The following is a 27,812-nucleotide window of genomic DNA, read 5'->3' as shown; positions in this document are numbered from 1 at the left end:
GATAAAAACTCTTAAGGAGAAATCCTGAGGCACTTTATCAACAACACATATCATGACAATGTTTTCAGAGGTCCACTGTGGTGAAAGTGAAGAAAAATCTGCACTTTTTTTTGGTGGAATGAAAACTGAATCTGTGATGGGACACAGAGATAACACTGCTACAACTCAGAACCTCCTGCTCATCAAAAAGATGCATGTGGAAACGTTACTGACATTTAAAATACTCCATTAAGTCACCTGAACAAAACTGTACATCAAGGAAATTATGAAAAGGCTTCTCAATGACTTCCAGTGAAAACATTCTTTATTGGTAAGCACACACTTGAAACTTTCTTGATTACACACATCATGCAAAACTGACGTCACACATGGTTGTTTGTTTATTGTAACAATCTCTTCTGATGGGATTATAAATTTTAAAAAGTTACAGTGACCGCAACAGTAAAAAGAATTCAGGAGAACTCTGAAGGAATCAAACACTTCGTAGAACACGTGAAAGTAATGTTCATCCCTCTGGCTGTTTAATTCTCCCTCCCAACGAGAATCTATTTTGGAAAACTGTTATATACAAGAACGGCAGTCATTCATGTATGTGCATCTATAGGCACTCCACCTGATTAAAAAGGAACTACAAGAATAAAACTTCAAATAATTTTACAGGTTTTCTCCATTTTGTTAATCCCAAACAGGGCAATGCCCTTATTTAAAATGTTCACCTGTTTCAGGAGATTATTTCCATATGGATATGACTCTGCTCCTTGAAAACATAGCTTATACCTGGTAATCCTTCTGTACGGAGACTGACTTTTTGAACTGTCACTTCTGCATTTTCCAGGTTGTTTTCAACCAGCGGGAAGGAACAGAGCTTCCTATTCTGAGAAGTCTCAGGAATATGCTGCTTCTTTTATGACACTGAGCACAAGTTTTCTCTGCGGTGGTGAGGCCAACACTTGCAGGTGGGTGGGTGTGGGAGCCCTCCCACTGTCCGCCTCACATAGGCAAATTCAGCTCCTTGAAGAGCCCCCAGTGAAACGTGACATCCAAAGCTCCTACTGGCACATTCTGGTCAACTGGCAGAGTGCAGTTTTCCATAGACCAAGAAGTGAGTGCTGCCGTTAACAAAGACACAGAAGTGCACGAGTGGCCTTGGAAAGAGGCTGGAAGAATTCAAAGGAGTGTGGCGGAGAGCCAAAGCAGTGGGGCCATGGATGGGAGTGGCAGCGAGGGCTCCAAGGAGGTGAGGGGTGTGGCAGAGAACAGCTATGTGGCTGTGATGACATGGTTCCTGGATAAAAGGACCTTTAAAAAAGTTCAAGAGGAAATGAGGCCTGTGCTGAGGGAAAGTGAAGGGAGAGAGATTCCAGCAAATCAGTGGCAGGAAGCTTAGCACTGTGACCGCTGTGTAGAAAGAAAGGGGCGTGACAGAAACTCAAGACTCTCAGCTGAAGAGATTTCTAAGTGGTGTGGCAGGGGCAGCCTGCTTTCTTCTTACTGATTATAGTCTAATGTGAGAAAAAATAAATAAGTTGAGGGAAGGACTGTTAAAAAAAAAAAAAGGAAACAGGACTTGATGACTTGGAAATCTTTAGCTTGTGGCAAAGATATTAAAATTCCAAGATTTACTGTCAAGTAGGCCTGCTCTAGGGAGAGATGAGACTGTGGCCTACTACCTTCTGCTTATACCTGAGAAAGATAGAGAAGGTCACAGAGAGCCAGAAACCGCTGGGTTACCTAGGAAAGCTCTGGAAGGAGCCTGTGGTCTAATGGAGTGAATCTCTGTAACACACAGAAGATCCACAGGAGTCTCAAGAATGTTCCATCAGTAGACACTGCTTTCTTAAAGGGGACAGAGACAACATGAAATGAAAAAAGATGGCTGAGCCTCCTACAATTACACAGACATTACAAGCCGATAGAACTACTCGGCTGCAAATACCTGCTGCCTTTCATGAGAAAGGAAAAAAAAGTCTCTGAGAGAAAGTCACACACCTAGAAAGGCTGCTGTGAGTCACAGAAGGCTGTTTCCAGGCCTTCAAGCCGAGAGTAGCTGGCTGATTTTATAAAGTGCTTGGCACTGGCAGCTCCTGTTTCCACCCCATTTTCTAATTTTCTTAAACAGGAATGTTTTTTAACAGTTATTCTATGCCTGTTGTGATTATATAACTGGTTTTCTAGGTTCACAGATGGAGAGAAACTGTGTCCCAGGAATCACTCATACCAGATGTTCACTCATACTTGGTTTACATAATTTAAATGAGATTCGGGACATCTGAGTTCATGAGATCCAGGTAAAACTTTGCACTTTCAAGCTGCTGCTGCAGTGGGTTGAAGCTCTTGAGCACCTTTCAGGGTGGAATGTGGATCTTCGGGACAGGAGTGGACTGCAATAGACAGAATGACCTCCCAAAATGTTCATGTTCTAATCCCGAAGCCAATGAATTTGTCAGCCTATATAGTAGAAGAGATCCTGCAGATGGGGTTAAGTCACACATCTGAGGCGAGGAGATTATCCTAGAGTATCCAGGTGAAGCAAATGTAATCGCCAGGGCCCTTAGAAGAAGAAATGAGAATCAAAGCTGGAGGCAAAGGCCGTAAGGATGACAAGATGAGGGGCTTGGCCACAGTGAAGGGATGGATGCCAGCTGAAGAGGCATGAGATGAGCCCTGGTGCACTGGAAGGAACCTGTGATCCACCACCTTTCACGATCAAAGGGACCTCAAGGATCCAGTTACTATGGACCTTACGTGGGGAGAGTATCCAGGATCACCTGGTAGACCCAACAAACAGAATCTTTCCCGGCTGTCTTCCAAGAGATGTGATGACAGAGGAGTCAGAGGGATAGTGTTGCTGGTTATGGAGACACAGAGAGGAGGTCACAGGCCCAGGCATACAGCATACAGGCTGCTCGAAGCTGGAGGCAAGGACACACATCTCCCCGAGAACCTCCCAAGAGGAACGGTGCCCTGCTGACACCTGACTGTAGCCCAGCGAGGCCCATTTGAGACCCAGAGAAGCACAAGAAACCTGGGCTACTGTGAGCCACCATGTCTGTAGTGATTTGTAACAGCAGTGATAAAAGACGAGCCGGGAGAGGTGACCAAAGGTGAAATGGTGTTGGGGAAGAAGAATAAGCTTTTCTCTCACTCCTGCTGCACCTTCCCTCACTCAGCAAACATCTGGCTCCAGCAGAAACACGGACATTTACGCTGGTGACTCTTCCAGTTCAGTCTCTCTGATGGAATTCACGCTTCCATTCCTACCCTTGTTTGGTCTTGCAGTACAATACATTCTGGGTTGAGCACTTACAACAGTGTTTAGTTTACATAGTGGGTCCCCCAGAAACACTTGCTGAATGAATAAATGGGGGTGATCAAGACAGGCGCTGCCAGGGACTGTAGTTACTCTCCTTTAAAGTGCAGTTGAACACACTCCTCAAGAACTGCTGACCTTTATGTCTTTGCTTCTGGTTTATGATGGTCATAAAACACAAGGCAAAACCGTATTTTCTGACATGACTAAAATAGCTAAATCAGCAAGTAAAAAGGAGTTTTGTATCTTAATAGGAGAAATGACTATTATATGATCCAATATTTAAATATCAGAATACAGACACACTTCCCAGTATACATTACAGAAAAAATTTCAAAGTGTTTGATCAGAAGATTTCTTAATGGCTGCTGATCAATGCAGCATCAAGAAACTTTAGTGCAAATTTTACCAAATGCATTTGTCAAAAATGGGATTTTGTTCATTTTCTCTGCAAACAAGTGCTGTTACATTAACTCTGAGCATGTATCAAATTGGTTTGTCTGAATATTTAAAAGCTATCAATGGAAGCCAGCCCTTTTGGCTAAAACTTCAAACATATGTTACCTTAAGATCTATTCCTAGTCCAAATTTGTCTATCCTAAAGCTGGAAGATTGAAGAATTAAACCAAAATTTATCTGTATAAATAATAAAAATAATTTTTTACATTCTTAAGTATTTTCCTCACTAATATGGCACATTACCGTTCCTACATGCTACTGCATGGGTAGGACAGTATCATTTTAGCTGCTGGAGTATCACAGTGTTAAGAATATCTGCTTCTTGTAGTGTCAGGCTTTCATCTGTTAACACTTTGTTTGGAAACGAAGTCACGAGAATAAAGTCAAGAGTTGCAAATTCAGGACGAGACTGTACGATAAAGTCCCGGACATCCAGGATCCTGAAGAAGTAAGATGAAAATAATTTGTGATATGAAAGTTTTGTCGTCATTTAAGCTTTTTAGCTAAGATTAGATAATAATTGAAATAAATCACATAGTCTAATCCTTATTTAAATGTGCTACAACCTTCTTTAGTTTCAATGGATGGATTTATCTTGACTTTCAGGTAAAATGTGAGGATTAACTCTGAAGAGTACATAACAGTTACTTTCACTGTAAATACACACAATCTCCAGGTGAGTCATTCTATCAGAGAAACATTAACAATGCTACTACACTGAACTACAGGGCTGATTTTTTCAGAGTATGAAATATCTTAGTAGCACATGATCCAGAAAAAGGTACCTCAGATGAGCCTATGTCAACATGAGTCTGTACCTAAGAAAAGTGTTAAAAAAATTACTTTCATGTAGACACAGTAACTCAACTAAGATCATAAATGTATCTCTTAGTGGGACACAGTGAACAATAAAAATAGTATCTTATTAGCATAACAAATGAATGCTAAAATGACATTTAAAACTGTTTATTTGAAATACTTGATAACAGCACAATTAAACTTTATTTACACTACAAATCTCTATGTAGATTATTAATCCTACAGGGTTAGGGCTTCCCTGATAGCTCAGTTGGTAAAGAATCCGCCTGCAATGCAGGAGACATGGATTTGATCCCTAGGTTGGCAAGATCCCCTGGAGAAGGGAAAGGTTATCCACTCCAGCATTCTGGCCTGGAAAAGTCCATGGACTTCTGTATAGTCAATGGGTCGCAAAGAATCTGACACGACTGCGACTTTCACTTCCAATCAGGGTTATCATAAATTTTTAACGGAGTAAAGTCCAAATAAGGTTTTACTAAAGTAAATCAAATCTGATTAAACTTTTCCTGGTTTTAGCAACAGCGCAAAATGACAGCTTTTAACAATTTTCTTTATTTCTAAGTAGTATCTGCATTAGTATTTGGACAGTTTACGGAGGATGTTTAAGTACTAATTGTTTGACTTATTTCAAGTTCTTCTGTCAAAAAATTACTTCAAAAGGAAACCTAAGCAATTTCATAATTTTCCTGACTCAAGCTGCACCCAGATTTACAAAGATAAGTCACCCTGAGCTTACCTGTGTGTACTGTTGAATCTCTGTATCAAACGGCTCCCGTCTGCTAACCTGATCTGGATTTTGGTGGTTGGCATGGAATCGTCAATAAGAACCACTGCACTGAATAGTGACTTCTCCTCCTCTTCTGGGGAGGAAGGTGTACTGACTATTTCAGGTGTGAGGCTAAGAAAGAAGAATTAAAGAGTCAGAACGTAAATATGAACACGTAAGGTGCAGGACACACTGCAGACAGTAGAAGCACCACTCAGACCTACAGCTGACTCTCTAGGCGTCCTGCCATCACATCTGCACCAGCAAGAACACAGCTTCCTTTGGGATATCCTATTTTTCTTGCAAACTCTTTTATTAAAATTATTCTGGGTCCTACAATTCTAATTTAGTTTATCCAACTTCTTTTGAAAGCCTAACTCTGGATTTCTTCCTCCTTCATCCCTTTGAAATTTCATGAAACTGTTGGGCACAACAGTCTTTAGTTGGAAACCCAAGCAACTTGGAGTTTATGTCCAAGACTGACCATGAGCACAGACAGATTTCAGATCCCAGCTTTGTCAATTTGTGTGAACTCGAGTATGTAAATTAATCTTTGAATCCCAGTTCTATCATTTATAAAATGGAAATAATAATGTTATGAAAGTCTGTTCTAGTAATACAGTGCTTGAAACAGTGTTTCAAGAGGTTATCAGCTATATGTGTACATATCATCAATACTAAGCTATTAATTTAAACTTAGTTGATACTACTTTAAACATCTGATTTAAGTAGTTACTGTTTTACAAAAAAGAGGTAATGAGAAATTTAATATATGGTGATGACAGTGATACATAAACAGACTCTGTATGATTTCAATACCTTTAGACCATGAAATTTTTGCATCTTGTTTTATACCCCTGGATATATGTTCCAGTGTCTCCTAGTTTACAGTCTATGGGGAACCTGAATAAAATTTGTATCCTACTGTTATATGAAAACTGTATAAAACTTAATTACATTGAGTTGGTTCATAGTGCTTTTCAGGTCTACTATATAATTCTCCTTCTCTGTATATTCTTTCTATTAATTTTTGAGAGTTTGTTATTGAAACTTTAACTAAAGATCTTACTTTATCAACTTAATATATGGTGATGAGTATATAATGAGCCTTGTGTGATATGATCTCTTACCGGTGGACCATGGTTACAAGTGACCACAGTGCCTTCTAATGCTAGCAGGATGACCCGTAACTGTAAGCTGAGAGTGAACGTCAAAAACAGAGTGCTCTTTTTGGTTAAGCAATTAAAACAAATGCAGCCAAGTTCGTTAAAGACATCACATCTTAATCTTATCTCAGTTATCTTTTAAGGGATCTTTTGACAATCTTGATGTTTATTCTTTCAAATATTCAGACTTAGATGGGTCCCTATCTTACTTTTGGAAAGAAAAAAGAAAAACAACCCATATATCTGTTAGTATAGAGGCCCCATGAGCATTTGTGCTTTATTCTAGTACAAATCGAGCTCATTATGGCTCTTCTTCCCACCCAAAAGCTTTCTCAACCTATACATCCAAGCGGGACAAGTAATTGGCACTTCCTGCTACAGTTTGCCTTTCCTTAGCTACCTCCTGACACATATTACAGAACCAATTTCAGAATGTATATGATAAAGATATGGAAAAGGAGAAAATGATGATCTGCAGTCACTGCTTAGGTAGTATTAAGGAATTTCCTGTCAAGTTTGTAATTCAGGGTTGAAAGAGCTGTACCACCAAGGTGGGTTACTGTGCCCACAGGAGGACGGGAGGCAATGAACCAAGGGGCCTCTTCCCTCTCCCTCTGCGTCCCTATTCCCAGGTCTCCACGCTGTCTTCACCACCAGTAGCACATTCAATTTCTGGAGTGAGGGAGGCGCCGTGGCTAACAGCATGGATCCAGGAGCCTGACTCCAGGGCTGATTTTGCCACCTGTCAGACATGTGACTGGCAGCAAGTCGCTTCACCTCTCTGTGCCCAAGTTCCCTCAGTTGTAAAACAGAAACAGCTGCACTACTGCAAAGATGAAATTAATTAGATCTTTAAGCACGTCAGTGCTTCTATATAGTTGGCTATTAATATGTTTTAACTACTGTCCTAACAACAACCAGGGGAAGAAAAGGTGCCTGTCACCCCACGGGCAGACGGGTCTGGGCTTCTCTCCATGATGCCAAGCTGCCTCGCAGTGCTCCTTCTGTGCTTTAATGCTTTCTGTTTAGAAAGATTCAGACCAGCTAAGCTACTTCCCAAAACACGAGAATATAAAGTGCAGGGTGGGAACTCTAAGAAGAAAAGCTTTCATGCATTTCTTTGTATGATGTGTGTGTGTGTGTCAAAGTGAAATTACATGGAATAACAGTGAAAGACAGGTATAAGGAACTGACACTGAATTCTTCCCTATGCTGAGAAACGAAAGGGGAAGAGAGAACCACTGTGCACAAGGCAACTGAGAAGAACTTGGAAAGGAAGGAGGCACATGGACAGGAACACAGGGCACCCTAGAGGGCGTGGTGGCGACACAGCCAAGGCCCAACTCAACATACCACCTGCAACGACGCGTGGACAATGGAAGGTCACGTTTACCAGGACACATTATTACGTTTACGAACAGTCCAGTCATAGCTACTATAAAGGAGTTCATCATACACCATGCCATACTCACTGGTTTCTAAACTGTGCTCAGCAAAGTCCTGGGGTTCACTGTCTGGAGATATCCAAGACAATCCCCTCTTTCTGAAATCAGAGTTCTATATGTGTTTCCATAACCTGAAGAGTTTGGCTGCTTAAAATATACTGAAAATAACCAACTTAAGGACACTGCTTTGGCTGTTAAGAGCTTAAGAATTACTTACAGCAGAGAGATGCTTAAAGCTATGATCTAAGACATTTACTGTTTTATCTAATCAATAATTTCCCCCTGTGAACCCACATAATCATAATCATAAACAGGCAGGATGGAACAGTGGTAAAAATCATGCACTCTGGAGACAGAGTGCCTGGTCTGAACCTCACACTCTAACCACTTCCTGGCTTAACTACTCTGAAAGAACTACTGCACTTGCAAATGGAGTGGTGACAGGCGCTATGTCAAGGAGTTGCTGTGAAGACGAAACGGGTTCATGTCTGTAAAGGTGCTGACAGAGTCAGGGATATGCAGATAACTGCTGTCTAAGTATTACCTACTAACACTGTCACCAGAATTGCACATCTGATTCCATCAGCGAGGAGTCTTCACAATTCGTATCTTAGTTTTTACTTTCTAGGTTATTTTGCTCTCATTCTCAAAGAAAATTCATGTTGAACAAAGACAAGTGTCTTTCTCACTATGATTTTACCTTCCAAGTTTCTGTCCTTCTCCACTAAAAGCCTTGAACCTCAACCGAGGCTTTACGTATTCTTGATCCTGATGGTCCTCCATGTCCAAATTCAAGTGTCCTCCATGAACCAGTCGCTGAAGCTCCAGGGGAATCTCTCTTAAAAAAAGAAAATCCACAATGAGATATGACCGCACATCTGTCAGAATGGCGTTCATCAAATAGAGCACAAATAACAAGTGCTGGCAAGGGTGTAGAGAACAGAAAACCTGTATCCTGTTGGTGGAGTGCTTCTGACAGTTAGAGCACTAAACTGTGGGATGGCATTTATACCTCAGTCAGCAACAGAAAATCCCCATGAGGACCTAACAGGTAATGTGGTATTTCTTTCTAACACCCTGGTGTAAGGCTGGAAGTTTGACAGGGGTGGTTTTGATTATCGTCTGATTCGTGTGTGCCACCCTCCTGTAGGCAACTGTTGTTTTTTTTGTATTGTATTAATATACTTTGAACTTCTCAGGAACTCACCTGCCATATAAACCAAAGAAAGATTGTACTTTGTTTTGTCTGGAACTTAGTCTAGTCTAGTCTAGTATAGTATATAGTATAGTATATAATATATAGTATAGTATAGAGTACACACATATACGATAGTATATGTATAGTAATTAAGTTGCTAACTTCACACACTGCACTACTCCATTATTCTCATTTGTCATATCTACATGATAAGTACGAGGCTGCAAACAGGTGTGCAGTCTGTGTGTATGCGTGCTCAGTTCCTCAGTCGTATCCAACTCTTTGAAACCCCATAGACTGTAGCTCACCTGGCTCCTCTGTCCATGGGATTTTCCAGGCAAAAATACTAGAGTCGGTTGCCATTTCCTTCTCCAAGGGATCTTCCCAACCCAGGGATCTAACCCGAGTCTCCTGCATTGACAAGTGGATTCTTCACCACTGAGCTACCTGGGAACCAAGCTATCTACTTTGTTATATTTTGGTTATGTTATGAAATATGTGTAATTTCATGATAAATTACCTTCCTTTACTTTTTCACCATATTTAAGATAAATGTTACATGAAACTTGTAAACATAATATGCATAGACTGATTATTTTATCTATAAACACTTCCTTGAGGATAGTGAAGATGGTGTTTAAAATATGTCATAAAGCAGGGGGCAATGATTATACAGCTGACAAACACTATCTGACCATCAATCATTTTTTTCAAGGCACCTTTTCTAAAATTGTTCTTGATCATAATTTGAACTTGAGGATACAGTGTGGCTCAAATGAAAACATTCCCTTGGTATTCCAAGACTGAATGTTAGCCTACAAAGTTCATGGAGTATTTTCATTTAATAATAAATTAGTTTGGATCTTTATGACAGCACACTCATCACTGACATGGTCCTTCCTTCTCCCATCCTGAAGTAAGCGTTATTTCAACAGTCCTGTTGATCTGCACCAGGCAGAAGAGCACTCCCCCAGCCCCAGCTGCTCCCAGCCTGCTCACTGACTCTGCAAGCTCCCAAGCCCATGGCCCTGACCTCACCTCTTGACCTTGCATTTACCACCAGCACACACTGCCTGCTGTAACAGCCTCCCATCTTTCTCAACAACTTCCTTACCAATTACAGCGTGTCTTACGAAACCTTTTTCGGTATTCTGACATCATCTGGGAGAATTCAACTTCAAAATCCAAGCAAATTAATGTCCTAAAATGCCTTTCCTTCAGAGTTCCACCTCCACTCCCCTCCTACCACTCTGCTAGGATAAATTTCACCGCCTGGAAAAGCCCCACCTTCAACTCCTGGAGGGAGAGTAGCCTCTTGTTCTGGGCCCTTCACTGCTACTCACATTACCCAGCTCATAACCAGCCTGATGTCTTTCTTTCGCTGCATTCCTACTTAGGGGTGATCACTTATCAGCTAGTGAAAATAAACAGCTCCTGTAGCAAAATCACTCGAGTCCTTGTCCTTCAGCCACAAGGGCTGGTGAGTTACAACGTTCTTTAGATGGGTCAGGGCACTGTAAATCTGGTTTCAAAAATTTTAACTTCAAACTAACCTTCTGAATTCTTCTGCCAGCAGTAATGCCATTTAAAAAGATTTCTAATATAAGCGGCTTTCAGGCATACATGCAGTGAGTCACCCTGTCAACAGTAAGCAGGACAGTGGCTTAGCAGATGGGCAGACACCTACTGATCAATTCACAAATTTATGACACTACGATGCTGCTTCTCAGAACTGGGACCATGGCTTCATCAGATTTTAAAAGGAACCAACGTCTACTGCTCCCCCCACCAAGTTAAGAACCAGTGACTTACAGATAGAAATGTGTCCTTTATATACTTAAAAACACCCTTCCCCCCAGCAACCACTTACAGAATATATTCCCATATTTCACTCTTAAAAACAAGTGGAGCACTACTGACTGGTGGCCTGTTTAAAAAAACAAACAAACAAACAAAAAACTTCTACCCTCAATAACAGACAAAATCTAAGTAACATATCTTACCCTCTCTTAACAGACTCCAGAAACTGGGCATTTGTTGGGTCACTGTAAGGTCTCAATTCTCCATCATCCAAGCTGAAACCATTGCTCCACAGTTTAAGCAAAATTTGAACCTTTTGAGCATAGAAAAAAGAAATACAAGAATGTGTCTGCATTAAACAATTTTAATTTTCAAACACATTATTTACTACTTATTTACAGTATGAAGTACATACTTCCCTGGTGGTCCAGCGGTTAAGAATCTGCCTGCCAATGCTGAGGAAATGGGTTCGATCTCAGGTTGGGGAGCTAAGATCCCATGTGCTGTGGGGCAATTAAGTCCATGTGCCACAACTACCGAGTCCAAGCTCTAAAGCCTGTGTTTCACAACAAGAGAATCCACTGCAATGAGAAGCCTGAACACCGAAACTAGAGAGTAGCCCCCATTTGCTTCAACTACAGAAAGCCCGTGCAGCAATGAAGACCAGTGCAGCCAAAAATAAATTAACAACAACAACAACAAAAAACAACCAAATATTTAAAAAATATACAAAGCTTTTTGTACTATCCTTTACTTTTTTCAGGTCAAATGAGGACATAAATGGAACCACGCGTGCTTCCTGAGATTTGTATTTGGCTTAACAAACTGACAATGGCTAAAATATCAAAGGTGCCACTGCTGGAGCCTGGCCTTGAAGTACAATTATTTCTAATTCACTGAGAAGACCAAAGTTGTGAGAAGCCACTGCCACTCCACATCCACTCTTCCCCTTCATCTGTACTCATATTCTTCTCTGCTTCAAGCCAGGGAGCACAATGGAATCTCCAGTGACCCTCCAAAGTAAAACTATTCCTCATGTTGAAAATGAGACGGTTAACTCCAAAATTTCAAAAAGCAAAAACAAAGACCGACTTTAGGCATTTCTATGTTTGTGCGTGTGTGTTGTGTCCAACTCTTTCTGACCATGTGGACTGTAGCCTGCCAGGTTCCTCTGTCCATGGGATTCTCTAGGCAACAACACTGGAGCGGACTGCCATTTCCGTCTCCAGGGGATCTTCCCAATCCAGGGATCGAACCCACGTCTCTTGTGTCTTGTATTGGCAGGTGATTGTTTATGACTTGGGCCACCTGGGAAGCCCAATGTTTCTATGTATATAACTCAGCTAATTCTATACCATGATGGTATGCCATTTATAATAATTATTATGACATTTATGTAACTCATTTTGACAGTGAATGATACATTCTTTCACAAATGGTCATAAATCTCTAAGTGCAAGGCACACCTGAGATACAAAACACAAAATCTGAACCTGAAAACTTACACATTAGTCTTTTTAATCAATACTTCAAAAATAACAGAAAAAGAGGTTTTCAATTTTTAATTTTATAACAAACAGTAGTAACTAGCGGCAAAAATGGACAATTTCTCATTTTTATTATTGTACCTACATCTTGCAACTGATTTTCTCCATAGATGTATTCAGACTGCTTACAAAAGGAATTACCCAATCTGTATCCTCCACCTGTAAAAGACTAAAAGCACACAGCAAGTGGGTTAAAAATTCAGTCTTATTAAAGCAAAATGTATGATAATGTATGATATGTATTTTAAAACTAGATCAATTATAATTAGCCACACTGGTTTATACTTTCCAGGAAATTTTTACATTAAAATAAACGTTCTATGTTACAGAGATGTATACTCTAGTAAATTGCTTTCTTCCCATAAAAACATTAGTGACTCAAAAGCTGAAATAACTTATGCCAATCTTAAATTAGGAAATATATTCATACACTGAAATAATATTTTTAAGTAGAAACAGACTTTTAAAACTCACCATTAATATTTTATAACAAGTCTTATAATAAAATTATAATTCTTGAATCATATTTGACAAAGCATTAAGAGCTTCATAGAGAAAGGAAGAATTTAATAAAGTGAGTATAAATTACCCTGAAGAAAAGCTCCATACTTATTTTATAAGCAGCTTTGATTCAACTATAACGAATCAACTGAACTGCACTTTTTATTTTGTTACACTAATTACAAGCTCTTCTATTTTTCAGGTGAGGTAGCTTATGAAATAAAAACGCCATTCCTTTTAATTATTATTCACATCATATATGGGTTTTTAATCACCACATTCACAGAAATGTTAAGAAACTGCTTTAACTTTTGATTAATAGAAAGATTATAGACTTTGAAAAATAATGGAAATATCTGAAACAGAAATATACAGTTAGAGAAACAGTGTTTGCAAATAATATAAAAATCTACAGCAGATCAAGTATACTGATAGCATATTTAGTTTTAAAGCTTCAGTCCTTACCTTAGATTTGTCATCACCCGAGGCTCTTGTGGCTTCATTTAGAGGGACGGCCCCATGTTCCCTTGCCTCTCTGAAAAGTTCATTCACAATTTTCCCAGTTGAAGGTTGAACTATATGTAATCCACTGCATTCATGTTCACTTGAATAGAACCTTTAAACATTGTAAAGTTCATGAATAAAAACAGAATGTAAGCATACACTACTTTAAAGCAAAAGACTACACAGTCTTAGGAAATGACTTTTATTTAAAAAGAGCCATTTCTGTGGCTTTTGTGGAAGTACTTAATTTTAAAGTCAGGATCAAGGAATTAAGAAGTAAAGAGTTCATTCATCTACTTTCTCATGGAGTTTGCAGAAATGCTGGTAGCAGGCTCAGCATCCCACCTGAGAACTAGCTTGCTTCTTCCTCCCTCCTCCTTTGTGACTGCTGATCTGTCAGTGTGAACCTGGGAAAGCACTGCTGACAGCCAGAAGCTAAGTCTCTTCCCCAGAGGAACCCACATTTCATAGGACTTGGTTAGTGAAGAACCCTCTAGATTTAGACAATGTGAACATCTAAATTCACAGGTCTACACATAGGTTATTCCTCAGGGAGCTCTGACTGAAAAATTAACCTCCCCCTCATGTTAAAGGTTGTAATTTCCCAGTGTTAAAGGGTTTCCTTGGTGGCTCGATGATAAAGAACATGCTTGCAATGCAGGAAGCCTGGGTTAGATCCCTGAAGAAGGGCATGGCAACCCACTCCAGTATTCTTGCCTGGAGAATTCCATGGACAGAGGCACCTGATGAGCTACAGTCCATGGGGTCACAAAGAGTCGGACGTGACTGAATGACTAACACTTTCACACTTTTTCACTATGTTAAAGGTAAATAATTCAGACCACAATTTTCTCAATGTGTTAACTATGCAGTGAATCATTTCTCCTCTCTTCAATCTCCCCCTAAAAGCTTCCTTCACATAAATTAGCACACTATTTTATCTTTCAAGATTTCTTCCAACCAAGAATGTCAGAAAATATAACCAATGAAATATAAACATGGCGACTTTCAGAATAAGATGAAAATCAAAGCTCATTTCCTGAACTACCCATACCCTCCAGTCCAGTTCCCCATCTACACTGAACTCAGACTCAGAAAATGAAATAGAGGGGGGAAATTCTATCAGCACTGAAGACCAGGGACAGAATCACCTTCAAGGCTTTCTCCAAATGAATACATGCAAAACGAAACAGGAAAAGGAAGGGAGGCTCTGCTCTCAACTCACTGTCCGTGAAGGAAAGATCCAAGAGAAGAACAGTGGACACCAGCAGACCCCCACTAACAAGGCTGGTTCACAGCTGGGGCGGCTGGGCGGACTCCAAGCTCCTAGTGCCCTGGGGAGGGACCTAAGGCCCAAATTTACCCAGAACAGGAGCCAACCGAAGCCCTCCTGCCAAGCTGACTCTCAGAGGTCCCCGTGCAACAAAGCAAGGCCAGGCACTGCCATGGCTGGCTTTAAGACTAGGGTCAGTGCAAGAAGCCAGTAGTCACGTAGGGATGTGAGAGCTATAAAGAATGCTGAGTGCCAAAGAATTGATACTTTCAAACTACGGTGCTGGAGAAGACTCTTAAGAGTTCGCTGGATAGCAAGGAGATCAAACCAGTCAACCCTAAAGGAAATCAACTCTGAATACTCATTGGAAGGATTGATGCTGAAGCTCAAATACTTTGGCCACCGGATGTGAACAGCTGACTCATTGGAAAATGCTGGGAGAGACTGAAGGCAGGAGGAGAAGCGGGTGACAAAGGATGAGATGGTTGGATGGTATCACCGACTCAATGGACATGAGTTTGAGCAGACTCCGGTAGATGGTGAAGGTCGGGGAGGCCTGGCATGCTGCAACTGATGGGGTTACAAAGAGTCGGACATGGCGACTGAACAACAGGGCAAGAAAGAGCCTGACAGATATGCCTTAAATGGCAGTACGAGAAGGAAAGGGGGAGGGAGGGAGTGGGGAGCTTCTGCTGCAGGCTCTCCCTGTTGTCCCCGGTCCCTTATCTCAAGAGCCCAGTCACAAAGCTCCTTCCTCTCAGTCTTGCTGAGAAAGACCTTACAGGAAAAACCGGGCACAGGGAAAGATTTACTAACTTCTTTACGGTCTCTGAATTTTTATTACCGGTGTAAGAAATCTCTGCCTGCCTTGAGGTCTATTTTCTTCTAGAAATTTTATTGTTTCCCTTTTATATTTAGATCCACAATCCATCTTTCGCCTCTTTCATAAGTATGCCTATATACTTACTTCTCTCTTGTTCTATTTCAACTCATCTGATCATCGTTTGTCCCTGCCCAGAGATAACAACTTCCTCCGTAGAGATGACTCTCAAATATAGGTTTTTAGAGCCTCTTCCTTATGATCCACTGCTGCACTGAAAAGCACCTACTTGAATCCAGTTTATCTCTTCCCATGAATGATCACATTTTCCTTAGGTACTAGGATTAAGAACTTTTCAGAGTTCTCTCCCACTCTCTTACTCTCTTTTCCATGTCATCACATTTCTATTCCACATCATTATGTTTCTACAATAAATTCTTGAGAAAGTATCCACACCAATATCACCCTTTCTCCTCCATTCCACTGACACCACCCTAATCCTAGTCCTAAATTTTACCAGCATAAATTTGGATTACTGCAGTTGTTTTTTTCTTGATGTCTTCTTATCCTGTTTTCCCCATTACTCTTTATTTTATATGGTCCTGCCAGTCCTATTTGTCTAAAGGTATTATAATAATAACTAACATTTATCAAGTGCTCATTTAATCCTCATAAAAATGGCATTAACTCCACTTTACAAATAAGAATTACTGAAGTTTAGGGAATTAAAAGACTTGTCCACTGCCAAAATCTTATTAGAACAGAGAGGAGAAAAACAGCTGAGGTGCGTCTATGACTAGAAACAAAGTTTTTATCACTATAAATTTTATTGTAAAATTTACAGTACAACCATATACTGGCTTTCCCCTTTCCACATAAGCACAGCTTTCCCTGGCCTTCCAGGCTGGCTGTGCTGTGGCTGCATCCAGGACTGGACATGTAATCTGTGGGCCCAGCACCAAAATGAAAGTGGGAGTCTCCTTGTTCAAAATGTGTTAAGAATTTCAAGGCAGTAAGAGCAAAGTTTTCCAGCAAATGAAAACCAGAAAAGGTCAGTTTTCATTCCAATCCCAAAGAAAGGCAATGCCAAATAATGTTCAAATTACCACACAATTGCACTCATCTCACATGCTAGCAAAGTAATGCTCAAGATTCTCCAAGCAAGGCTTCAACAGTATGTGAACCAAGAACTTCCAGATCTTCAAGTTGGATTTAGAAAAGGCAGAGGAACCAGAGATCAAACTGCCAAATCCAATGGATCATAGAAAAAGCAAGAGAAGTTCAGAAAAACATCTACTTCTGCTTCACTGACTACACTTAAGTTTTTAACTGTGTGGATCACAACAAACTGTGGAAAATCCTTAAAGAGATGGAAACACCAGGTCACCCTACCTGCCTCCTGAGAAATCTGTATGCAGGACAAGAAGCAACAGTTAAAACTGGACTTGGAACAATAACTGGTTCCAAATTGGGAAAGGAGTACGTCAGGGTTGTATATTGTCACCTTGCTTATTTAACTTATATGCAGTGTACAGCTAGCAAAATGCTGGGCTGGATAGAGCACAAGCTATAAGCAGGATTGCTGGGAGAAATATCAATAACCTCAGATATGAGACGACACCACTCTTATGGCAGAAAGCAAAGAAGAACTAAAGAGTCTCTTGATGAAAAGTGAAAGAGGAGCGTGAAAATGCTGACTTAAAACTTAACATTCAAAAAACTAAGATCATGGCATCTGCTCCCATCACTTCATTGCAAACAGATGGGGCAACAGTGAAAACAGTGATAGACTTTAATTTCTTGCATTCCAAAATCACTGCAGTTGGTGACTGCAGCCATGAAATTAAAAGACACTTGTTCCTTGGAAGAAAAGCTATGACCAATATAGACAGCATATTTAAAAAGCAGAGACATTACTTTACCAAGAAAGGTCTGTATAGTCAAAGTTGCGGTTTTTCCAGTAGTCACATATGGATGTGAGAGTTGGCCATAAAGAAAGCTGAGCACCAAACAATCGATGCTTTTGAACTGTGGTGTTGGAGAAGACTCTTGAGAGTCTTGGACAGAGAAATCAAACCAGTCAATCCTAAAGGAAATCAGTCCTGAATATTCATTGGAAGGACTGATGCTGAAGTTGAAACTCCAGTACTTTGGCCACCTGATGCGAAGAACTGACTCAATGGAAAAAGACCGATGCTGGGAAAGATTGAAGGCAGGAGAAGAAAGGGATGACAGAGGATGAGATGGTTGGATGGCATCACTGACTAGATGGACATGAGTTTGAGCAAGCTCTGGAGTTGGTGATGGACAGGGAAGCCTGGCGTGTTACAGTACATGGGGTTGCAAAGAGTTGGACACAACTGAGCGACTGAACTGAACTGAAGAGCAAAGCATTAAAGCAAGCTCGAGGCCCTTCCCAGTAGGTTCTCTGGATGCACACAGAGGCCCCACATCCTTGAAGTAGGCCCTGGTAGCACCCCGCCTGTCCATCCTCACCGGCCACGAGGCTACCAAAGTTCTGCTGCTCCTCTTCAGCTCCCTCCTGTCACTTCTATTACCTTTTTCTTCTAGGCCTATTCTGCCCCTTGTCTTCTAATCATCTTTAAAGGCCCAGCCAGGTACCCACACTGTGCCAGATATTGTGAACACCTGTCTAACTAAATTCGTAAAACCATATTAGGATCTAATGACTTGCAGGGAACATTTTTTTTAAGTTCTTGTATTTTTGAAGAAGAAGAGTTACATTTTTAAAGTCCTATTTGTGACAGAGAACCTTTTGTGGATGAATATGTAAAAGCAGGTGTCAGGCTGTCTTCTGTGAACTTTTCTGTAGATCCTGTCCCTCCTTTTGTTTAAAACAGATCAAGTTATGTCTAGACTACAGAAACTTCACATGATGGTCACACTGAAAACATACTGGCTTAAAACAACAATGAACAGATGAATGTTTTGATATTTAAAGTTGCCCAAGAAGGTGGACCATGAAGTAAGTGGACCATTTCTGTACCAGACAAAGCAGCAGACAGGCAATGAAATCAGGCAGGTGTCACTGCCAAATGTGAAGCCAACAGAACTGCATACTTTCTATTCAAAAAATATCACACTTAGCAAAAAGAAAAGATGGCCAATAATTTGGTTCGCAATTGTATTTTAAGTGGATCAAACATAGCATAAGCCTCAATATATTTAACACAGCTCCTCCTTTTGGACATGTAAGTAATTCTAGAAATCATATCGAGGCACTAAGTCCTTAAAAATTGCATTATCAAATTGTAAACATTAATGGCAACACTGTGTCAGCATAAAATAAAAAATGATTCATTGAAATATTTTAAGGATTATATTTGAATCTTTAAGGAAAACATTAATGTAGTAATCTTATTTTAAGAAGTCAAATATTTTGATTTTTTATACCAGCAAATCAAGTCATTCAAAAACTGGTTCAAATTGGGGAAGAATGGTCAAATAACTCACGAGTAAAACTTTGGTACATTAATATTTTAAGCACTTTCAAAGTTTTGGATACTGTACAAATTAAGGAAGCAGCTAAAATATATATATGTCTGTGTATATATAATACATATGTATTATGTAAATGTGTATACACAATACATATATAAATGTCTATATATAATACATATATATTATATAAATGTCTGTGTATAATACATATTACATAAATTTGTGTGTATATATATCACACATATATATACATACATACATATATAATACATATATTATACATATATCTGTGTGTGTATATATATATCAGATAAACTAAAGTGAAAGGGAAGGATATTCAGACTATGCCAAGATGACCAATCTGCAGACAATAAAGGAAAGACTGTACCTTCTGGTGGAGTGATGGTGGCGGTCAGCACCCTAACGGAGTGAACAGGGCGCCAAGAGTGGGGGAACCTGAAACCATACGGCTCCTGGTGTAACATAATACACAGCAGAAAATATCACTAAGTAGTACTCTTGACAAGCATGTTTAACGAGAATCTAATTGTGAGGAAACAGTGACCTTGAATGTGGGACACTTTACAAGACATCTGGGCCCAGCTCTTCAATGTCAACGTAATAAGCTTTAGATTAAACAGATGAGCTAAAAGCAGACAATGGAAAGGTAGGAAGAATGCTCTGGATTCAGATTTAAAACAGGCATCATCAGTGAAATGTATGGCTCCTAAATCCTCAAAGCCTCTAAGAAAGAGTATCTGATTATGGACTATGTATTAAATAACATGCAGTTAGCGCTCATTTTCTAAGGTGTGAGACATTATCAAGGAGTGTTTGCATCTTATTGGGTGCGGACTGCAGCCTCTAGGGATGAGGTGCTATCACGGCTGCAATTTATTTTCAAGTGGTTGAGTAACAGAGAGTGTGTGCACCAATGAACTGTTACAGCATATAAACAACTGGTGAATATTGGAGCAGACACAGCATATGTTCATTACCCTAATCTTTTGACTATCTATGTATTTGAAAAATTGCAAAATAAAAAGTTGGGGTGAAAAAAAAAAAAGTTGGGGTGAAAATTATAAATGTTATTCTTTCCATTCAGGTCTGGAAGGAAAGATAGGTCATTTTATCTCCCCTACAGGAAGAAGGAAGGCAGAATAGTGACAAACAAAAAAAGTGATTTCCAGTGAATTTTTCAACTTCTGGAAAAGTAAAAGACTTTCTGAGAATGAGATGTAATGGGGAAATTCAAGTTTCTCCCTAGTAATGAGATTTGTGTACTAAAAAGACATTAATGAACATATACATGGAAATAAGAAAACTCATGACAATAAAATATACCTGGTTTCCATCTCTTAAATCTTCACTGTTGGTTCTTTTTATAGTTCAGGGATTTTAACAACAGCAAATACTATCTATCACTATTAGATGTGTCATCATCCAATGGAAGGAAAGACAGAGTCCTGAAGTCACAGATTCTTAAATGGAGAACAAAACACACAGAGGGGTTCCAAGTCTGGGCTTTAAGAAACACATAAACCTTTAAAATTGACTGACAAAGCTGTACATAAATGTTGTTCTAGAGGAAAGAGGGTATAGCTTTCATGAGATCCTCAATGAGTCCTATGACTCAAAATAGAACCACAGTGCCCAAGAAAATTACTACTCAGTATATTATGCTATGTGATGTCTATAGAAACATTAAGTATTTAAGACAATTTTCCCACAATTTTCTTCTCACTTTCTATTATAGTTTCAGAAATAGTATCTAAAAATATTTAAGAAATTATAGTTAAAAAATTCCCAAGGCCATTTAAAATAATGTGGGATTAGTGAACTAAAAGGGATACAAGTTTGAAAAACAAAACAAAACTTACCTTTGAGGTGCTGTCTGTGGGCTTTTGAAGGCTGTAGCTTTAGGTCTATCAGATCTGGAAGCTTTGCACTTCACTTCATCTTCATATAATTCTGCCAAGGCCAACTACAGAACAACAGATTTGTTATAAAGTATAAAAACACTAGAAATAAACTCTCCATACAAACAGTTAGGATTAGAAAATTAACTTGTAATTGAGTAGTCAAGATTTTTAATGAAAAATGAAGGCTGCTATTTCAGAAGATGACTTCCTTCCAAAATAAAACCACTGCAACTCTCACTAAAATGTCACACATAGTAGCATAAATTAAAGTTACAATAATAGCTTAATTACTTTCAATGAACTATTCAACAGTTTCAAAAACAATTTGGTAACAGATTATTTTCAAAGTTGGACCTATAATTATTTTAAAAATACTTGAAGATGTTTTACACTAATGTCAGCTTGCTCTCATTAGACCCCATAAAAATATTTCATTTCGTTCTTCAAGTTTTCAAAATCTGAGTACATAAAACAATTTCAAAATTATTTAAGAGTTTACCAGACATATAAACTTCTACAGTTTAGGAAAATAAGCTTCTAAAAAATAAAAGACAATGAAATATATATATATATACAGTTTATATAACTGTTAGAAAGCAGTATTACCAAATTATGCTTTATAGATATATGGCTGGATATCTTCTTCAAAATGAAATCAACAAAGCATACTTTTTGAAACTGGAATTTAAAGGAATTATCAAAATATTTCATTATTGTATAAGTTATATTGTTCCCACTTTTGACATCCTTGGACAACTCAAAGACTTTCCTTAATGGCCCTTGTGGCTATTCAATTAAAACTGGCATGACCTTAATCTTTGGAAAATTAAAAAAAACCAAGAAACAACTCTCCTGCAAAACTCAGAGGAAGTACTCCTAGAAACAGGAGAAATATGAAACTATTTCCAGGGATTCTGTCCTCAGTAGGAAAAGAAAAATAGGGAACTGGGGCAAAGTTAAATTTTCTGAAGATTCTATTAATCAACCTTTAAAATATGCAAGAAACAAGAAAACAAAACTGAAAGGCTTTATTTTTCCCACCTAACTTTTGAGCACCACTTCATACACATATGTCAACTTTCATATTTCTATCATGTTAATATTGCAGGAAACCTTAATTATAAAAGTGTAGTGTAGCCTAAAAGAATCTTATTAAAATCCTAACTTAGGTTTTTACTGTGTGAGCTTAAGCAAATTATTTAACTTCTCTGAGCTTTAGTTCCCTCATCTTCTTATGTCCACAATAAAGGGATTACATAATGTATGTGAAGCACAAGGGAAATGCTCCATTCCCAGAAGGCAGTATTAAAAACTGCTCAACAATGATTTCTATCACTGTTTCATTTTCCCCAAGATCTTTCTTCCTGCAGTATTTATTATCTATACATCTTCTATGATCTTTTCCTACTATATCTTCTCCAAAAGGGAGAAACAAACCAACCACCCCCACCATGCACAAAAAATAAATGAGAGAGATGGACAGAGACAGACACTCTAATTACCTGGAACCAAGGTTTTCAGAAATTTTTACCTTCAAAAATTTTCTTCAAAACCATATTCCTTTATGGATTTCCTCATGAGATGATAATATTGTTCTATGAATTATTTTTATGCTATTCCTCCATCAATGGAAATGGTTTATGTATGCCAAAGGTCCATTATAGTCATCCTTTACAAAGCCTTTTCTAGTTTTCTTAAGTGATATATCTTTTCTAAATCCTTATAGCATATGGCATTCTATTATTGACAAATATTAAATATTACATTCTCATCACTTGTGTACTTTTCTTACTATTTCATCCCCCCTACTATAATTTAGGCTTCTCAAATTGTTTCTAACGCAGAACTGGACAGGCACCCAAAATATTTTTGTTAAATTATGTAGACTACAACACAACAGGAATCATAGAGAGACATGGGTAGATAAATTATGCTACAGATTTAAAAACTGAGATACTGAGTTGGCCAAAAGTTTGTTTGGGTTTTTTTTCATAAGCTGTTATGGAAAAATCTGAACGAACTTTTTGGCAAATTCAAAATTTCCTGTAGTTTTGTACCTTGTTTTTTGCTTGAAGATTTGAACAAACCCTGTCAGTCAAATAATCTATAAAATAAATGAATAATGCAAACAATGCCTTCTGGCTCCATGAAATGTGGAACATATATTAATAAAATAGGAATATGGAGAAAATTACATCAGACCAGGGAGTCCAGCTAGCTGAAAGGTCCTAGTCATTATTGACACATCATTAACTTAGAAGAAAATGAATGATATTTAAAGGGAATTAATGCCAGGATCCATGATGTCCCTATAGCATCATATGGTATAAATTCATTAGCTAATTAATGCTATTTGACATGCAAATGACACCACATCTGAAGAGAAAATAAACTGATGTACTGGTTAAAACCAGTAGAAAACGACAGAAAAATCTCAGTCAAATAAAGGGATAAAAATATATGCATTGTGAAATAATTATGACTGTGAATTATCAGGACAGATTTCCATGAGCTAAACAACTAAATTATGTGATATTCCAATTACCCAGAGAGAATAAAGTATGTAAGCACTGATAATTTTTTCTCCAGAAGTGGAAATGTAACGAATGTGTGAAAAGGACCTGAAACTGTGGGTAAGAATATCAACAACATAGCAAAAGATTGAAAGTACTGGAACTCCCAGTCTTAGAGAGACAACTGCCAGAAGGTATAATGTTATTGTTTAGTCCCTCAGTCCTGTTCTTTGTGACCCGGTGGACCTCAGCCTGCCAGGCTCCTCTGTCCACGGGATTTTCCAGGCAAGAATACTGGAGTGGGTTGCCATGCCCTCCTCCAGGGGATCTTCCCAACCCAGGGGCTGAACCAGCATCTCCTGCACTGGCAGGCAGATTCTTTACCCCTGAGCCACCTGGGAAGATTTAACAGACTTAAATCTAGAAGAGCAACATCAGCATCACCTGGGGGCCCTTTAAAACTGCAGGTGCTCAAGCCCCGCCCTGGACCGAAAGAATCAGAAACTCAGGGTGGGGCTCAGGAACCCGTGCTCAAGCAAACCTTTCAAGCGACTCTGGTGCAAGTGAAAGCCGAGAACCAAGGATAAGGGACACTGACACCAAGCGGATGAAGGGCCCAGACTACTCTTCTCACTGATGGAACTCTCTTCTCTGCCCGGCCCAAAGCCTATTCCAAACCCTGGTAAGTACTTAAGTTACCCCAATTTCTCCCAAACTCCAACCTATATGGAAAGAAAGAAATAAAAACAGAAATCTTTTTCTTTTGATATCATTCTGGAGGAAACCTGGAACAGAGTGTACCTAATCTGTTAACTCCATGTGTGTGGATAGAGGGAAGGGCAGGACAAGAGACAAAGGGCTCTGAAGATGTTCAGAACTACTAATGAACACTGAGGTTTTGGGGGTGAGTACTGTCACTTTGTCATTACTTTGCAAACAAAGACCTGAATAGTCAAAGCTATGGTTTTTCCAGTAGTCATGTATGGATGTGAGAGTTGGACCATAAAGAAGGCTGAGCGCCAAAGAATTGATGCTTTTAAACTGTGGTGTTGGAGAAGACTCTTGAGAATCCCCTGGACTGCAAGGAGATCAAACCAGTCAATCCTAAAGGAAATCAACCCTGAATACTCATTGGAAGGACTGATGCTGAAGTTCAAACTCCAATACTTTGACCACCTGATGCAAAGAGCTGACTCATTGGAAAAGACCCTAATTCTGGGAAAGATGGAAGGCAGGAGGAGAAAAGGACAATAGAGGATGAGATGGTTGGATGGCACCACCGACTCAATGCACGTGAGCTTGAGTAAGTTCCAGGAGTTGGTGAAGGACAGGGAAGCCTGGCGTGCTGTGGTCCATGGGGTCACAAAGAGTTGGACACAACCGAGTAACTGAACAAGTGTCACTTAACAGGGGCTTCCCAGGTGGTGCAGAGGAAAAGAACCCACCTGCCAGTGCAGGAGATAGAAGAGACTCGGGTTAGATCTCTGGGTAGGGAAGATCCCCTGCAGTAGGAAATGGCAACCCACTGCAGTATTCTTGCCCGGAGAATCCCATGGACAGAGAAGCCTGGTGGGCTGCAGTCTATGGGCTCTTGAAGAGTCGGACACGACGGAGTACCTACATACTGTCACCAACACTCCTGTCCCAAGCTTCCGCCTTAAATGTTCCCAATTCTGGAGGAGGAAGGAAGATAAAATCTACTCTCAAGGTGGGACCCACAGGAAATTTCTGCTTTTAGAGAGTCAGAGGCTCACTGTGCTGGGAGGCTTTTGGGGGACAACCATCCATCTTTCCTGGTGTGGTAAATGAGGAAATCTCTCCTAATTTAGAGGCTGACAAACGCTACTCTGCACGGCAGCTAAGAAATAGGCACTAAGCGGTACTTCTGCTTGTTCCAATTAGTAACACATTACCCTTCTCCTCAATAATACTGTAAACGACTCTTAGAGCAAGCTGTCAGGAAAGTAAGAAGTATCTACTGAAAACTGAACTAACTGGGTAATACTTAAAATAAGCACAGCTAGATTAAACAATAAAAGATAATCCAAAAATATTTACTATCCAAGAAACCAGCTGGGGAGAAGAACATTATCCAATTCTTTTAAACCTTTGATACACACACTATTTCTTCATATGTCATTACTTTGGTTGTTCTGGGGTTTCTTTGCAAATTCTTCACATTCTTATTAAATTCTAAAAGAAACATTATTAATACTTAATGTATTTGAAATACCAAATCACATTCATAAAAAAAATCAGTTATCTACCCACCAAAAAGTAGATAGGAGACTGGAAAAAAAAGTTTATTTTCTAATTTATGGTGGGAAGGCATTCTCACAATTAGCGACATCTACAACAACATCTCCAACAAGTAATCATATCTTAATCCAGTGGACTCAGTCTAAATTTGACAAGTATCAGGTGATCATTAACCAAGCTGTTCTCATTTTTCACATAATAAGAAATAGATTTAAATTAGACAAAGGATATTAGGTCACATAGTTTTAACTTAATAGCATTAGATGGACTAACCAGTGAAAGTTACAGTATTTTTCTCCTTTAAGGGAAAAAGAACCAAATATTTAGTAAGCAAGTCTGAGCCAGGGTAATACCAGACTGAAGAGGCACTTTATAGACATTCCTTTATTTCATCCTTGACACCTATGATCAACATAACCCTGAGTTTATGAATAAAGACACAGGATCAGAGAAGTTAGGACATTTCTCCCATACTCAGGTAACCACTAAGCGGCAAGGTCAACAAGCAAGCTGAAGTTGTCCTGACCAGAAACACCACTCTTCCGCCAACAGCACCTGTTGCCTCTTAGTGATGCTGGTCTTTAATAGACAAGATGAGGTAGATGAAACCTTCCTACTCCTCGATTCTGCTTACTACTACTAAATTGAGTCATAAACACTGCAAACGTTTTATCAATACATTGAGTTCCTTTCCTAAGCTGACACTGATCACTCCATTCTTCAAATTCATCACTGTATGCACTGCTTATCTTGGCACTCAATCATCCTCCACCTTAAAAATTTTATGTTAAATACACGTGTATCTTATTTTGGCAAACAATGGGTAGAAATGCCTTTCACGCTTCTAGGCACTTCCAGTGTCCCAGCACCAACTGTGGATGGTGCTATTTATCCACAACTGTGGATGTACTATTTATCTCTGCATTCCCAGAGCTTAGTAGTAAGTTACAGAGCATACAGGGCATACGGTCAATATACATTCGTTTAAAGAAGCAGAATGAAGGTGTGACGATAAAGAATTATAATACTCTTTTCTACCAAGCCTTGCAGATGGAGTGACATTCATGTTTAACTGTAGTCCCTATAGGCGTTTGGGGTTTCCCAGCCGTCTCAGTGGTAAAGAATCCACTTGCCAATGAAGGAGATGGTGGTTCGATCCCTGGACTGGGAAGATCCCCTGGAGAAGGAAATGGCAATCCACTCCAGCATTCTTGCCTGGAGAATCCCATGGACAGAGGAGCCTGGCGGGCTACAGTCCATAGTGTCGCAAACCACGACTGAGCGACTGAGCACACACAGATCTTTACTTTTTGAATTTTATCAATCATCTTACAAAGGGATAGTTAAAAAAAACACAAAAAAACCCTAAAATGAGTAGCGTGAAGCACCTGGCAGAGCAAGATTCGGGGCGCCGGTACTGAGGCCATTAATGTCAATGTCCTGTAGCATTACAAAGTTTTACATCCCTGTTTCTTACGTGCAACGTTTTCTAGACTATAGCAGTTACGACTATGGTGCGAGCCGTAGGGTGAAATACTTTTTTAGTTCACTCTGAAAGGGAAAAGCTCTCTGATAAAAAGGAACTATTTTTATATTTAAATAAGCCAGAAACAGCATTCGAGAGAAACAAGACCAAACCGGCTTCCTTGTGACTCGACTTCCCCACGGCCACCTCAGAGCTTCCTTCTGCAGAAGTCTGACCGGAGCGTCAACCAGTGAAGCATTCAACTAGCCCCTCAAAGAAGCCATTCAGAATCAATAGCTGCTTCTTAAACGGCAAGAGGGGTGGAGGGGAAACGCCGCCAGGACACCCGAGAGCGCGGGGCGCCGACACTCGTTTCTCCCGACGCCCCTGCTCGGAGTGCAGCCCGAGGGAGACCCATGGAGTCCGAGTTCGGTCCCCGGGCGGGTCTGAGGAAGCTCGGCCGCGACCCGGACGGCCCCACACATTCCCCCGCCGCACCTGCAAGTCCCGCGCGCTTGGGGGCCGCGGCCCCGCCGCCCTCGGCTCCTCCTCGCCCGCCTCTCCGCCGCCGCCCTCCGCCATC

General features: G+C 39.8%; 1 protein-coding gene across 1 annotated transcript; it reads right to left on the bottom strand.

Moving 5' to 3' along the window:
- Positions 1–286: 286 nt before the first annotated feature.
- UBXN2B (UBX domain protein 2B) lies at positions 287–27,812 on the bottom strand. The gene is made up of 8 exons (XM_043483810.1): positions 27,728–27,812; positions 20,951–21,054; positions 13,477–13,627; positions 12,596–12,679; positions 11,167–11,276; positions 8,666–8,803; positions 5,325–5,486; positions 287–4,209 (listed from the first exon to the last, which is right to left on the bottom strand). The coding sequence occupies exons 1-8, from the start codon at positions 27,809–27,811 to the stop codon at positions 4,047–4,049; spliced, it is 996 nt and encodes a 331-aa protein (XP_043339745.1). The 5' UTR covers position 27,812; the 3' UTR covers positions 287–4,046.

The sequence above is a fragment of the Cervus canadensis genome, chromosome 12 (genome assembly GCF_019320065.1).
Source record: "Cervus canadensis isolate Bull #8, Minnesota chromosome 12, ASM1932006v1, whole genome shotgun sequence".
In the NCBI taxonomy this organism is placed as follows: domain Eukaryota; kingdom Metazoa; phylum Chordata; class Mammalia; order Artiodactyla; family Cervidae; genus Cervus; species Cervus canadensis.
Note: the sequence above shows the minus strand (reverse complement) of the source record. Positions and strands in the feature narration are given on the sequence as shown.